The 16,324-nt window shown below is 42.4% G+C and overlaps 2 protein-coding genes across 3 annotated transcripts; both read right to left on the bottom strand.

The window, feature by feature from the left end:
- Positions 1-269: 269 nt before the first annotated feature.
- On the bottom strand, positions 270-9,588 carry aste1b (asteroid homolog 1b). Of its 2 annotated transcripts, XM_041183752.1 has the most exons (5): positions 8,233-9,588; positions 6,726-6,933; positions 4,501-4,693; positions 2,391-2,500; positions 1,848-2,019 (listed from the first exon to the last, which is right to left on the bottom strand). In XM_041183752.1, exons 1-4 carry the CDS (start codon positions 9,586-9,588, stop codon positions 2,428-2,430), a joined length of 1,830 nt encoding a protein of 609 aa, XP_041039686.1. In that variant the 3' UTR covers positions 1,848-2,019; positions 2,391-2,427. The 2 variants fall into 2 exon arrangements, with proteins under 2 accessions (XP_041039685.1, XP_041039686.1); XM_041183751.1 differs by lacking the exon at positions 2,391-2,500 and having other exon boundaries at positions 270-2,019.
- Positions 9,589-13,904: 4,316 nt separating this feature from the next.
- Positions 13,905-14,777, bottom strand: hscb (HscB mitochondrial iron-sulfur cluster cochaperone). The gene has a single exon (XM_041183753.1). The coding sequence runs from the start codon at positions 14,775-14,777 to the stop codon at positions 13,905-13,907; it is 873 nt and encodes a 290-aa protein (XP_041039687.1).
- Positions 14,778-16,324: the final 1,547 nt, after the last annotated feature.

The following is a 16,324-nucleotide window of genomic DNA, read 5'->3' on the forward strand; positions in this document are numbered from 1 at the left end:
ATGGATACTGAAATTGTCTCTCTCAAACTTGGAGAAAGGACATGACAGAACTGGAAATTCCCAGTGTTAGGAGCTAGTTTCTGTGTGGTTTTTAATTGATTTTAAAAAGTGTTAATACTTTTTTTTAAGTTAGCTTCTTTGGTTTACTTGCCCCTCCAACATGGTATGAAGTTTATTTTTAAAAAATTGAAATATTTCATAAATGATTGGTGTGCTATAATGCATTAAACATTTAGACAATGTTCAGTCTCCACAAAAGAAAACAAATCTTATAGTAAATTTTTATTTCATCTCCAGATAAAATTAGATAATAGTTACAACAATTCTTGTTAATTCAAAATGAAAACAGTCAAGACTTTACTGGCCAATAAGGCTGGTAAGGTAGAATCTGGCACTCGTAAAATGAAAGCACTTTGAATAAAATATTCTTCTTTGGGATACTAGTCCTGAAATTAGCCAACATAAATTAGTGACTTCTGCATATAATGTTTGATGCATATCAAAGCTGAAACTCTTCAATGTTAAACTATTTATTTCTATTGTACATTATAGTCTGTTTATCTAATAGATGGAAGGCAACATCATAAATAGTTCCTAAAAATGTATCTTCTGTGTTGGATGGAATACTGCATTAATAGATGCTAAATTAGCATTGTAATGTGGAAGGATAAGAATGCTCTGATAATCTGAAGTCCTTTCAACCCCGCTTGGACCTTTGGTTAAGTTTAACTATAACCCCCACACGGTCTAGAATTGGGATTGTCACTTAATGGCAACGTGCAAACTGCTTTGATTGCTTAATGAACTTAACCAAATGCTCATCTATGCACAGCAGAGTCCAGCCATGATTCAACTGGTCTGTACTGCACTAGACATCTTTATAAATTCAATTACAGGACCACATTTGTACACTCAATCCCTAGCTGACAAAGAGAAAAGAAAAGGCTGGAACTGTGCGTATGTGGATCACAGGTGCAAACCAGACTGGGCTCGGCTATGACAACTGAAAAATGGCCCAACATATTCTTGAGATCCACAAATAAATGGCCACTTGGATAATGTGTAAAAGGGAAACTTTGCCCAGTGAGCGATTATTACCTTTAGGTAAGAGGAGATGAATAGAAATTGGTATCATAATTAGCTGGGAAGGGGGAGAGCAAAATATACAAATCACCACTATGGAATTCATACAGCAGATTTAAAAAAATAATGGTGCACTGGTCAAGTTCTACACTTGATAGCGGAAAAGAAAGTGGCAATTGCTCATTTTACAATAAATTTGTTATGCAAGAAAAGGTCATTTGAGATTAATTTATGCTACACCTAAAATATTTGATAAGCTACTTCCCAAACTGATGGTCCTAGAATTAGATCTGAACTAAATACTGTGGTAAAATATTTCACTTATCACTTATAAACCTGCTGTTACAGTATCAGCAGCAGCATTGTGCACCTGTTGACTGAAGCTTGGTTAATGAATTAGGTATGGGCCCCTTACAAACAAAGTTTTGAGCAACATTGTCAATTTCATGTAACTGTTATAAATTTACCATGAAATTAACTGCTTTTCTCTTTAAAAGGCAAGCTTAAAAACAAAATGGGTCATGGTGATCCATCCTTGCCAAAACTTTGTGCAGTGCTGTGAAAAGTGAGTTGCATGTCTCATGTGCAGTTTGTATTCAAGATTCCAACAGTTTTTGGTGCTGTAAAGTAACATTGTGGTTTTATCCAAAATCCTCAGTTGTCAAGGCTGCAAATCGGTTATTTGCATCATGCCAGGTAGGGAGCCGTTGATTATCTTTGCTCATTGATGATATAGTTGAATTAGCTGTTTGCTTTTCCTTCAATTTGTCGTGACACTTGGACTTTCTTTTCTTCTGGAAGAAGTCTGCTGGTATTGCGGCAGTCAGTGTGTGCAGGAGCTCACTTGCAATCAGAGAACCCTTTAATAGGTCCTCTGCAGCAACCATCGATTTTAGCTCTTGATACAAACGATGCACAAAAGACCCACTATAGAGGCTTTCCAGAACAGACAGAAAGAATAGATATGAGAGGGAATTCTCAAAGGACGATGCAGGAAATCAATTAGGTTTATTCAAAAACTGGTAGCATTGCTTAAAATGTAAAACTTCTGATCATAAGCAGGGTTGGAAATCTATTAGTAAAAAGTGATCACAGTGGAAGTTTCTCACTGGTAACACTGACACAAATCTCTTCCAGCACTGATCTGAGGTCAGCTAAGGGAAATTCCTGATCTGAGATGAACTCATTAGGTGCTGGGGGGCAGAGAGTCATTTTTTCATTCAGAGAGAACATCAATTTCTGCATTTCATGTAACACAGTAAATGTAAGAGAACTATTACAAACTGGAAAGCAGGAAGGAAGGTTACCTATCTGTAGCAGCCTTCCGTGTTTGCGCCGTGGTGGTCAACTCTGCATTAAGCATTGCTTGGCATGGCTCAGGAGCCCCACTCCGGCATAGTAGTCTCTACCGCATTTGCTGCAGAGGAAGACAATGGGCTGGGAAGGTGAATGATTTGCTGGCCTCTATTTTCTCTAGGCCCTCTTCTTGGCCAAATGAGTTTTTTTATTTCTGCTTGCCTCTTCCAATGCCCTTCCAAACAGTCAGCATCCAGCAGTCTTAGTTGTCAGTATTATCTGTTACTGACCATCTCCTAGTGCATATCCTGAACCTTTTTTTTTGGGAAGGGCAGGGTGCCTCTTCTGGGTTATTCACCTGTGCAACTAAACTGCTTTCATCATATAACAGAAAAATGGAAATAGCTGTACCATAATAAGTTTGTATTTCTGTTGTGCTAATCTGAGTTCAATCATAACAGTTTGCTCATAAATTAGAAAACAGTATACTGAAAGGTATTAACCACATCCCAAGGCCCTATTCTAGAATTATACAGGACAAAAGGAGACTATTTGCCCCATCCAGAGGAACAGCAGGCCAATTAGCCCCTCAATCCTGTTTCATCATTTGATAGATCATGGCTGAACTGTACCTCACCTCCATTTACCTGCCAGATCCATATTCATGGATACCCTTACTGAATAATTTCTCAATTTTAAACATTTCATTTTGCCACGTATCCACAGCCTTTTAGCAGAGTTCCACATTCCCACTCCCCATTTAAATTTAAAATCACCAATTTCCATTTTATGAATTCTGACTTCGGGACTCCATGTCCCAACATCTTATCTGGGTGAAAAGAAAACGCTCGTAATGTCTCAATTTTTGGTGATGACCTCATATCTATACTTTCTGATGACCAATTCAGACCACTGGCAATCAGTTTTTCCATTTTATCAAAGGCCTTTGAACACCTCCATCAAATCTCTTCTTGCCCTTCTGCGTTCCTGTGAAAAGAGCTCAGGTTTCTCTAGTCTATCCTCCTAATTAAAGCTCTCAATCAGAAATTATTGCTCTCGCAGCCTTGATATTCCTCCTAAAATAAGACACGCAAAACTGAATATCATTCTAACTGAGGCCCAATCAATATATTAGTTTTGCATTAACTCTTGGCCATTGATACTCTATACTTTTATTTAGAAATCAGTGGTACTATAAGCTTATTTACAACTTGACCTCTCACTTTGAAAGATTTCTGTACTGAACATCAGGTCTTTCTATGCACTGTAAAGTTTTTACCATTTAGTGAACATGCTTTATCCTTCCTCCCAAAATACATCATGTTAAATTTCATCCATCATCTTTCTGCCCATATTTCTGTGCATATTGGTATTATTCCTCTGTCCCGGATCACAGATAGTCGGTGTATTTTAACCGGGGGGGGGGGCACGGTGCAGCGGAAGGGACTTGTAACTAGTTATATACAGGATAAAATAACTACTTTCTACTAACTATATGATCATTTTCTTAATCTTAACAGTTGGTTCAAAGTATTGGAATAGTCTGAACATAATGTAAATTCCAGTGATAAAACCACAAGTTTTTAAAAATTTATTCTTTCACAGGCTGAGAGTTGCTAGCTGAGCCAGCATTTATTGCCCATCCCTAACTGCCTTTGACAAGGTGGTGGTGAGCTGCCTTCTTGAACCGCTGCAGTCCATGTGATGTAGGTACACCCAGTGATGTTAGGAAGGGAGTTCCAGGACTTTTACCTAACGACACTGAAGGAACAGCGATACAGTTCCAAATCAGGATGGCGTGTGGCTTGGAGGGGACCTTGGACCTTGCAGATGATGGTGAACTTTCATAGAGCACACGAGAGAAACTACTGCACCATAATTACTATATTTTTTTGCCAAATTCACAGATCTCATTCATCACTAATAGCATTTGCAGGATATTAAATATGAACTATATTCACACATTTACCAAGCAAACTGCTATTTCCTGGAATCTAAGGGAATTGAGAAGGAACAAAGCTTTATCCATTTTTCAGATGAGATGACGAAAATTAAGCTGGTATTTAATAATCCTTAGTGATCACGCTGCCATCTACAATTATCTTGTATATATCTCCTTACCGTGTAATATCAGGCACTGGAAGGGGACAGCACAGGAGCCGATTTAGATAGATTCCCATTAAAAGACAGCTCTGCCACTGAGAGAACACGTGAGCTACATCTATATCCAGATTCCCCATCTGCTTTCTTTGTCTCAGCTGAGACAGTCTGTCATACACCATTCTGACGTCCCTCTCCTCAGAGCTGCTGTTACCTAGGCAGATTTGATTGTAAACATAATTAGTCATGCTCCCTCCAAGTTCCTCAGCAATTATTTATTTCCATTGTTAGATTTAACATTTGAGTTCACAGATGCAGGCCTGTCACTCTGCAGAATGGTCATGGAGATTCCCTAAATATATCCACATCTCAGTCAACTGAAACCCTGTGACTGCTTCTGGGAAAGCCATCAAAAGATTCTCCTAAGAATTAAGTCTGACGCCACCATTTAATACTAACCCTTGTATCAGAATACTGGTCTTTGAATAAAGTTGCAAAAAGATAATTCCATAAGATTTTCTATGAAATGATTTAAAACTAGCAAAAGATGACAGATTTGATTTTCTTTTTGCGTCTAACTAGCTGGTCTCAGTCAGGGCAACAGGCAGGCTTCTGTAACTGTTTTTGTGGGGTGTGAAGAAAGAGGCAATCAAATCCTGGTTCCTGTTTCCAACTGATATCCAGTGACCTCTCCAATACACTAATATTTTCTGGTCAGTGGCAGGAGCATCAGTGCTACAGCAAATGCCAACTCCTGCATAGCCTGGCTAGCTCATTTGATTGTTAATGGAGTTCGTCATCCCAGAATCATTGCCTTGTGCCACACATCGCATGATAGTTTTTTAGAAGTGTTTTATTATTTACTTATTTTTACTTTTTAATTCAAAACACTGAAGAATTGTGGTGAACAAAGACCCTTGTCATAGGTACAAGAATTATAAAGAGTGAACCAGGAGAGCCTAGTCACCAGAGAATCCATTCACTTGTAGAAAATAGTATGTGTTAATAAATAATACAAGACAGGGTAGGTGCATACATTTTGATGTTTCTCGAAGTCTTTTTGATTGCATTAGCAAAAAAAGTTCCACTAAAAAAACAATACCCTGATGTGTTTTGGTGGAGAATTTTAATAATGACAGGCAAATGAACAGATCATCTTGGGGGAAAGTTAATCCTAACATGATCCAGTTTTAATTTACTCCCTAATACCGGGTTTCAGTTTGCATCTCAAAACTTAATTTAGGCTGTCTGTCTACTTGCAAATGATAAAATGAGTTATGACACACCAGCTGCATTTAAAAGTATCTCATTTTCTGTGACTGACGCTCCCTCTGTGTATGTGCAGCAAGTGCTCCCTCTAGTGTTATGGTACAAATAAACACATCCTAAGGAACAATTGGGGGGGGGTGAGGGGGTTGACCATTCTGGCAATAACAATTCATTCTATATCTGTCAATAATGCAACAAAGAAGTGTCGACTGAACCACAAATTAATTTGTCACTTATTTTATCCAGGACAGTAAAGGAAGGGAAAAGTGAAAAGAGGAAATGAAATGAGAGGACTGTTTCAGATCAAGAACTCAGTGTAGTAAAATTATAAGGCGATAAGATGCAGCACTAATCTACTAATGAGATACATGAGATGCATTTGGAACATCATGGGCATTAAATGGGAGGACAAGTGCCCAACACAGATACTTCAAAGAGCAGAAATGTCTGGAATTGAAGCATTGATCGTGAGAGCTCAGATGGAGTGGACATGTTGTACGTGTGACTGACTTTATCCCAAGGTGGTCATTTATTCACAACTTAAATTGAACACCAAGATTAAGGTTCAAAGATTTCTGGAAGGCAAACCTAAGGAAATGTGGTATGTCCAGTACAGATATACACAAGAAAGATCTACCTGGGGAGCAATCTCAAGCAGTGGTGATGTTTCCTTTAAGCAGCAAAGAATACAGACAGCCAAGGACAAAAGGTAAGCTAGAAAGATCAGCAGTCCCAACAAAAATCAGACAATTCATCCTTGCCCGCAGTGTGGAAAGCCCTGCAAATCTGCAATCAGACTGCAGTCATGTTCAAACACATAACAGATGGCTCCAGGCATTCAAGGAACAGCCTTCGGGAAACCAACAAATCTTTCACCTACTAGTATCTTTCACCACTGAATAACGCCACTCTAATTTACAATATATAAACACAGAAATGCTATTATGCTATGCTGTCTTTTTGTAGTTTCTATTTACCTGGCTTGTGTATTATTTTATGTAGTTCTCCAGTTACAATGCAAAGCAGCAAAGCCTGGAGATGGTACAATGTCACTTTGGGTTCAGCATGAGCTACCCAGGAGCAGGTTACAGCAAGTGTTAACTGCAGGTGAGCTGGCAAGGCCAGCACATCAGGTTTTGTCCTCAAGGTGTCCAGTAGAAAGCTGATTCTGTCTGACGTAGAAATCTGCAAAAGATAACATGTGATCAAGATCCTCTAACAAACCAGTCCATTTACACGTAACAGCTCAGTATTGATTCCTAATTAACAGAACTGTTTACTGCCTAATATAAGAGCAAAATACTGTGGATACTGCAAATCTAAAATAACAGAAAATGTTGGAAATTTATTTAAAAATTATTTAAAAGTTGAGGAGAAATTTTTTGAGAGTAGGTAGTCTGTGGACATCTCTTGCCCAGAGAGTGACAGAGCCAGCGTCATTGAATATTTTTAAGGCAGAAGTAGATTCTTGACTAACAAGGGAATCATAAAGAGTAGAGAGGCAGGATAGTGGCGTTGAGGCCACAATCAGATCAGCCATGATCTTATTGAACGGTAGAGCAGGTTCGGGGCTGAATGGCCTACTCCTCCTAATTCGTATGAAATACTCAGCGGGTCAAGCAGCTTCAGAGCTAATGTTTATCATCTCTCTCCACAGATGCTGCCAGATGTGCTGAGTGATTCCAGCACTTTGTTTTATTACTACTTGATATATTGGGATCAGGAAAGCTTTTTTGATTAAAATGTAATTCAGCATGTTTCCAATACTGAGTCTGAGACACAAATCAGTAAGGGTGTTAAAAAAATGCATCCAAAAGCTGAAAATTTAAAGTACAAATGTTGAAAGTTACAAACTATAACCCTGTGATAAAAGCAGAATTTGTGGTAACTTGGACAATTTCTACAAATATTTCACATGAATTTAAAACAGCTAAATTTAAACTGGAAGCTCACCAAATTTCAAAATCTAAGCTGGTGTCCATTTCTATATAATTTTGTTTTCAAAATACTGGGAAATATATTAGTACAAAGTTGGTTATTAACTATGTAAAATGTATGGATTTCACATGAAGTTAGGCTGACTTATCATAGTGGTGGACCAATGGCAAGGAAGTGCCCATTATTAGTCAATTTATGTCAATCTCAGAGGTACTGCTGGATATATGGCTTTTAAAATAAAAATGTCATGTTGGGTGCTTTGATTTTGGAGTAAAAGTAGGAAACTTTAATTTGTATATGGATAAACAGTGGATGATACTGTGAACAGAGCCAAAATGAAAAACATTTCAGATCCAGCCTTGATGCACATAACTTTCCCCCCAAAGAAATCAAAGTTAAAGAAATATTATTGTGATGATCAAGGCACGGGTAGTTATGACTTAGGAGAAAAGATCTCCCTCCATAGGAGACATATCCATGACATTGTGTAATACCATATACCTTAGTTCCTATATCTCACACTTTATATCATATGTGTACACTCACCTTGGGTAGTCTTTGCAATGAATAGGTTTCATCTGAGTTGAATCTTTTCAGCACCGCTTGAACACTAGTTTTTCTCAGTGTTTGCTCATATCTATCGAATTCCTCCACACAATGCACTTTGCTATGTTCCTCAGCATCAATGCCTGCCCCTCCCCACGTGCTGCTCGCCAAATCCAATGCTAAGTCACGACAAGGCTCATTGGTATATAGTAGAAGTCCATACATAACCTGGCGAATATGCAACGAGCAACTATTACTGCTGGGCCTGCCTGTATTCTCCACCTGAGGTTGCAAAAACACCCTCTTTAAGATCAAGCAGTCACTGAGAAATGGGGCTAACTCTCCTTTGATTAGAGCAAGGCATACCCATTCGGGGGCTTTGCTGGCCAACGCAGTGGCAATGTGGGGTCTCACATCTTTATTCTGAAAGAACTTTGTAAGGTCCACTTCTGACTGAGTATATTCATCCATAAGAGAGCAGAGAACTTTGCGGACCTCTTCGTGTTCATTTTGTTTTAGGTACTTCAGAATATTTTCAATGGCCTCCTTCGGATCAGTAAATCTGGACAGCCAGTTGAGGAGCCCTTGAATCCGCATGTTTTTCTTTCCCGTTGACACAGAAGTCCTTGCCGGGAAACGCACTCGGGTGAAAAAGGCCTCCAAGGAAGGAAGATTCACGTAATCATTGCCATTCAACACCGCAAAGAGAGGGAGAAGAGCTTTATTTATGTGGCTAAAATGGTTACAGAAATTCTCCACGGAGAAACACTGGGCCGCAATGTAGGATCCGGAGCAGTCTTTATGAGTAATTATGTTTTGCCATTTAAAGTAATTGAGGGGGCAATAACCAGCCTTCAAATCAAAGACACAGAAGTCACTGTCTAGTGTTAGGACTGGACAGGCCCACTGATTAGCAAGGGTTACAATGTCACGGTCTGCTTCTGAATGGCACTGGACAAAAGGTACTTGCAAACGCACTAAAACTTGTTTAAAAACTTCTGGGCTGAGCAGTGGGAGTAACATCCCTCCCCCGCCCCTTGAGATAACATGTGCTTTTTGGATTTTCTCCCTGGCACGCTGTTTGATAGTTTCAAACTTCTTATCAGTATAGTCGCATCCACCATCAAATACCACATATGGTGTAATATTACAGAGAGACAGGGCTTCAAAGAACTTGCAGATGACGTCAGTAAACAAATCATATTCACCTCCGTGCTCAAGATCAAGACCAGAGTCAAAGTAAAGTCTATGAAATAAGTTATTGCCATCGATTACAATTTTTGTATCTTGTACCTTGACATTATTAAAAAATATATGATTTTCTCCAATGTAAGTCATCAGTCCATGGATACCCATGTTAATGAGCGAAAGGCTTCACCCTAGGTAACAAATACAATGAGTTGGGCTGGTTAGGTCATACTTGAACATTGTATATAGTGCATATGCTCATTTAGCGACTGAAGTAAAGTCCAAATTCACTATATCAATATATATTTGCTCAGCTTTTTACACATTGAAAGTTTTACCACAACTAAGCAGAAATTAGGAGAATGTTACCATTTCCCTTCCACCTCCTTGATGAAAGCAGCCATTCCTATCCCCCTCTGCTCTGCCAGATACATCAAGGGGTATGGGGAGAGCACGGGAATATGGCGTTGAGATAGAGGATCAGCCATGATCATATTGAATGGCGGAGCAGGCTCGAATGACCTACTCCGGCTTCTATGTTTCTACATAAGGGTCCAGGCTGTCCGATCATGATGCCCATGGTAGCTCATTAGGTTACAGTAGGTGCGGTGATCAAAAATTCTAGATCAGTCACCAGTGAGCCCCAGTCCTGACTACTATGCACATTTGACTGCTTAAGCAAATAACTAACCTAAAGTGAACAATATTTGGTGCCAACTGGGTTTGGATGCCGTACCCCCTATTAAAAATTGTACTTTTAATTGCAACTATTTGAATTTGTTACCACACTGCTGTGGTAGTAATAGAGATATCATCAACCTTGTGGTATTTTAGAGTTAGGATACATATCTGCTCAACCAATTGAGTGTAAGAAATATCAGTACTTTGTATTTTATTTAGCAACTTTTGCATAAGAGAAACATCACAGAGGACCCCGAGGGTGTAACAAAGAAACGGACATCAATCCAATGAATGAGACTTTAGGGAGGATACATTTCATGTGATTACAGTTTAAAGTATGAGAGTCTTACAAGAAAAGTTCGGGTAGACTGAGCTTTTTTCTACTGGAGTTTAGAAGAGTGAGAGGTGACTTGATTGGAGTATAAGGTGGATGTGGAAAGGATGTTTCCTCTTGTGGGTGTGTCCAGAACCGGGGGCACTGTTTTAAAATTTGGGCCTTTTAGGACAGAGGTGAGGAGAAATTTTTTTCTCTCTGAGGGCTGTGCAACTTTGGAGCTCTCTGCCTCAGAAAGCAGTGGAGGGCGGGGGGGGGGGGGGCGGTCATTGAATATTTTTAAAGTGAAGGTGGATAGATTCTTGTTAGGCAAGGGAATCAAAGGTTATCAGGGGTGGATGGGAATGTGGACTTATTGTAGGGCGGAGCAGGCTCGAAGGGCTGAATGGCCTACTTCTGCTCCTATTTTGTATATTTGTAAGTACTCAATTGGCTGTTAAGTGAGGAGACACACGAGGACAGCATCAGAATTGAGTGAGGTGAAGTGCAGAGAGGGCTAGAATTTAGAGATATGGGAAGGGCAAAGCTGTGTTGGAATTTATATACTACTTATTTCCCAAGTATATTGAGATTGTACTGTATATGGCAAGGTTAAAATATGTTTGTGATTTTCACGTTTTAATTAAAATTCAGTGTTTTAAGGGAAATGTAACTGGTTACACATCTGGAGCACTGTGTCCAGTTCTGGGTACTGCACCTTAGAAGGGATATATTGACCTTGAAAGGAACGTAGTGCATATTCATCAGAATGTCACAAGGGTTAAATTACAAGGAAAGTTACATAAACCAGGCTTGTACTTTTTTATATGGAATATAGAAAGTTGGGGGGGGGATTTGATTGAGGTTTTTGAGGATTTTAAACATAGTGTACATAGAAACATTTTTAACAGATGGGGGAGTCCAGAACATGGGCATAACATGAAAAATCAGATCCAGAAGTTAGGGAGCAGTCCCTTGTGCAAAAGCTGGTAGAAATGGGGAATTCAAACGAAAAAAAAAGTAGTTGATCAATAATTTTAAATCTGAGATTGACAAATCTTTGCCAGCCAAGGGTAATAAGAAATATGGAGAGGGATGAGCCTTGATCTGATTGAATATTGGAGAGGTTGGAGGGCTTTACTTCCTATCAAACATTCCCAACTAAATCTGGATTAATTTTGAGTAAAATAAAAATTCACGGTCACATTTTGCGCTCATGCAAGTTGGAGCTGATAATTCCAGCCTGTCTGTGGTAATTACATTAATACTACATACATAAGAACATAAGAAATAAGAAGAGCAGGCCCCTCGAGCCAGCTCCGCCATTCAATTAGATCTGACTGTGGCTTTATCTCCAATTACCTGCCTTCCGCCCCATAGCCCTCAACTCCCTTGTTAATAAAAAAATCTATCGACCTCAGCCTTGAATTTATTCAATGACCCAGCCTCCACTGCTCTCTGGGGAAGAGAATTCCAAACACTAAGGACCCCCTGAGAAGAAATTCTTCATCTCTGTCTTAAATAGGAGACCCCTTATTTTTAAACAGTGCTTCCATGTGGGGAAACATCCACTCAGTGTCTCCCCTGTCAAGCCCCATATAGAATCTTATATCTTTCAACAGGATCATCTCTCATTCTTTTAAACTCCAATGAGTACTGGTCCAATCTTTCCTCATTCATCCCAAGAATCAGCCGAGTGAACCTTCCCGGAGCTGCTCCCAATTAAAGGGTACCCCTCCTTAGGGCGAACAAAACCGTGCAAAGGCAGGGCAGAATTTTATGGCCCCGTGGTGGCGGGGGTGTAAAATGAAGGGAGTCGCTCAAAAAATCCATCGACTCTGTGGCGGGACCGTAAAAACCCACTGGTGTAAAATTCCTCCCCTACGCCCTGTAGAGCTAAAGCAAGACTTCCCCACTTCTGTACATATTCCCCATGCCATAAAGACCAACATTTCCAATGTGGTCTGACTCTGTAATCAATTATAAATACTGAACTGAATTGGGTTGGATGGGGAGAGGTGGCCCCACCCCAGTATGTGATACCACCCCACCCTCAGTATGTGATAATGTGATACCACCCCCCCCAGTATGTGATGTGATATCCCCCCAGTATGTGATAATGTGATACCCCCCCAGTATGTGATACCTCCCCAGTATGTGATACCCTCCCAAGTATGTGATACCCCCCCAAGTATGTGATAATGTAATACCCCCCCAGTATGTGATAATGTAATACACCCCCAGTATGTGATAATGTGATACCCCCAGTATGTGATAATGTAATACCCCCCCCCCCCAGTATGTGATAATGTAATACCCCCCCCCCAGTATGTGATAATGTAATACCCCCCCCAGTATGTGATAATGTAATACCCCCCCCCAGTATGTGATAATGTAATACCCCCCCCCCCAGTATGTGATAATGTAATACCCCCCCCCCAGTATGTGATAATGTAATACCCCCCCAGTATGTGATAATGTAATACCCCCCCAGTATGTGATAATGTAATACCCCCCCCCAGTATGTGATAATGTAATACCCCCCCCCAGTATGTGATAATGTAATACCCCCCCCAGTATGTGATAATGTGATACCCCCCCAGTATGTGATAATGTAATACCACCCCAGTATGTGATAATGTAATACCCCCCCAGTATGTGATAATGTGATACCCCCCCCCAGTATGTGATAATGTAATACCCCCCCCAGTATGTGATAATGTAATACCCCCCCAGTATGTGATAATGTAATACCCCCCCAGTATGTGATAATGTGATACCCCCCCAGTATGTGATAATGTAATACCCCCCCAGTATGTGATAATGTAATACCCCCCCAGTATGTGATAATGTGATACCCCCCCAGTATGTGATAATGTAATACCCCCCCAGTATGTGATAATGTGATACCCCCCCAGTATGTGATAATGTAATACCCCCCCAGTATGTGATAATGTAATACCCCCCCAGTATGTGATAATGTAATACCCCCCCAGTATGTGATAATGTGATACCCCCCCAGTATGTGATAATGTAATACCCCCCCAGTATGTGATAATGTGATACCCCCCCAGTATGTGATAATGTAATACCCCCCCAGTATGTGATAATGTGATACCCCCCCAGTATGTGATAATGTGATACCCCCCCAGTATGTGATAATGTAATACCCCCCCAGTATGTGATAATGTGATACCCCCCCAGTATGTGATAATGTGATACCCCCCCCAGTATGTGATAATGTAATACCCCCCCCAGTATGTGATAATGTGATACCCCCCCAGTATGTGATAATGTGATACCCCCCCAGTATGTGATAATGTAATACCCCCCCCAGTATGTGATAATGTAATACCCCCCCAGTATGTGATAATGTGATACCCCCCCCAGTATGTGATAATGTGATACCCCCCCCAGTATGTGATAATGTGATACCCCCCCCCCCAGTATGTGATACCCCTGATACTTTACCCCGCTCTCTTCCCACCAATCAGCGGGGCAGCTGCCTCTCCTTCACCCGCTCGCCGAGGCTGCTCCAAAATCGCATCTGGCGCAGCAGCGGGCGGGCTTCCCGCGGGCGGCCCCGCTCGAAGGCCTGGGCCACCTCCTCGGCCAGCTCCCGGAGCCGGGCCTCCACCTCCTCGGCCACCCGGCGGATCTCCTCCTGGCCCCGGGCCTCCTCCAGCTGCTCGTTGAGCTGGAGGACGGTGGCGAGGAAGGCGGGGTCCCCGCCGCCGGGAAACCCGCCCCCCGCCTCCTCCTCCTCCTCCTCCACCACCCCGGCCTCGCCCGGCAGCTCCAGCCGCAGCAGGTAGAGGCCCCGGGACACGGGCTTCAGCAGAGTCCCGAGGGCCTCGTTGACCAGCGCCGACTGCTCCTCCGAGAAGCGGCGCTCGGCCTCGGAGCTGCGGCTGAAGTTGTCCGGGTGCAGGGCCCGCTGGAGGCGGCGCTGGCGGCGCCGGAGCCGCTCGGGCTCCAGGCGGAAGCGGCGCGGGAGGCCCAGCAGCTGGAAGTAGTCGCGGCCCCGGTCCGGCGGCTGCAGGGCCCGGCAGGAAGGGCAGAAAAAGCCCCCCGAGGCCTCCGCCGGGGCCGCCCCGCACCGCCAGCAGCCTCCGGCCCCCCCGGTGCAGAGAGCGCGGCGGCCGGGGACGCGGGGCGGATAGAGCCCGGGCCCGGCCCAGGCCCAGGCCCAGGCCTCACACCGTCTCCCGGCGGCCGGAGGGAGCGGGATCCCCGCCCCGGACGGCGGCGGAGGAAGAAGGGGGAGCGGGATCCCCGCCCCGGGCGGCGGCGGGAACGGGATCCCCGCTCCGATCCGGGCGGCGGTTGGAGCCGCGCGCAGCAGCAGCAGCCCGCGCAGCATCGTTCAAACCAGCCAATCAGCGGTGCCCAGAAACGTCACAGGCATCGCAACGTCACTTCCGGAATCACCCTGGCCCTTCCTCGGGGTTAATTTTTAACAGAACATGTTTTTGTTGTTGAATATTTTGATTTTAAAAATGTTTCCCACTGTTCATTCACCGCCAATACCTTTTTTTTGGTCTGTGTGCTCAATCAACCTTAGCCAACCTCCCCCTTCATATCTATGTAAATAACTTTGTTTAAGATTGTTCTTTTGGCAAGAGTATATCACTCCCAAATTTAAGATCACTCTTCCCCAGCTTCCTCTTCTATTGGGCAGGCTAGAGATTTGTTTTAGTCAAAATCATCTGGGAAGGTGGCATTAAACTGCCACAACACAGAAAACAAAAATAAGCAAATGAAGCAGCAAAGAGTAATTAAAAACAAAAAACTGCGGATGCTGGAAATCCAAAACAAAAACAGAATTACCTGGAAAAACTCAGCAGGTCTGGCAGCATCAGCGGAGAAGAGTTGACGTTTCGAGTCCTCATGACCCTTCGAAGGGTCATGAGGACTCGAAAAGTCAACTCTTCTTCTCCGCCGATGCTGCCAGACCTGCTGAGTTTTTCCAGGTAATTCTGTTCCAGCAAAGAGTAAGTACTGGACATGATAATTTCTCATTAACTCTGCTTCTCTCTCCAACCAACGCTGCCAGACCTGCTGAGTATGTCCAGCATTTTCCGTTTCCATGACAGCGGTATTTCAATGTCAGGAAGGAAAGCAGGCACCTTGCGGTGCCAGCCCGCCAAGGAAAACCAAGTTATTTGTCGGCCCGCAGATGTTGCGCTTGTTTGATGTAGAGTGTTCCAGTTAGACAATGAATTGAAAATAAAGCGCTGGTTCGTGCTTATCAGTTCAAAAAGTAAAGTTCGGTTAAAAAAAGTGAAATGCAGAATGCCCCCCCTTCCCACCCAATCCCTGAAATCGATAAACAAATAATTTTACTTTGTGAAACTGCTGACGAGACCAACGTGCAGAGAGGTGCAAGGTTAATATTGTGGTGATCAAAGGTTGAAAGATTTTTGTTGGGCTGGGCTATTAAGCATTTAAGAGTCACATATTCCCTTCTCTAAAGTGAACCAGAGGAGTTTGTGCCAATTCTTTTTGCGTATTAAATTCAAGTTTCATCTTCTGTTATGGTGAGCTTTGAACATGGGCACCCAGGGTATTTGGAGTATTGTCACCATTAGCACATCCTTTAGCTAATATCACCACAGTCAACACCCCTTTGACCTGTTGTCTATGACATTTTTGGCAATCTCTCTCCTTTACCTCCACCAATCGGTGGACAGCCTCACCTGTCCCACCCACCCTCAAACACCTTATATCTCACCTCAAATCTATTTCCCTTTAGCTCTGATGAAGAGACAGACAGACCCGAATTGTTTAACTCTGTCTTCCTCTCCGCAGATGCCGTCAGACCTGCTGAGTTTTTCCAGCTATTTTTTGTTTTTGTTTCAGATTTCCAGCATCCGCGGTATTTTGCTTTTAGCTTACTTGGAGTATTAG

The sequence above is a fragment of the Carcharodon carcharias genome, chromosome 3 (assembly GCF_017639515.1).
Source record: "Carcharodon carcharias isolate sCarCar2 chromosome 3, sCarCar2.pri, whole genome shotgun sequence".
Taxonomy (NCBI): Eukaryota; Metazoa; Chordata; class Chondrichthyes; order Lamniformes; family Lamnidae; genus Carcharodon; species Carcharodon carcharias.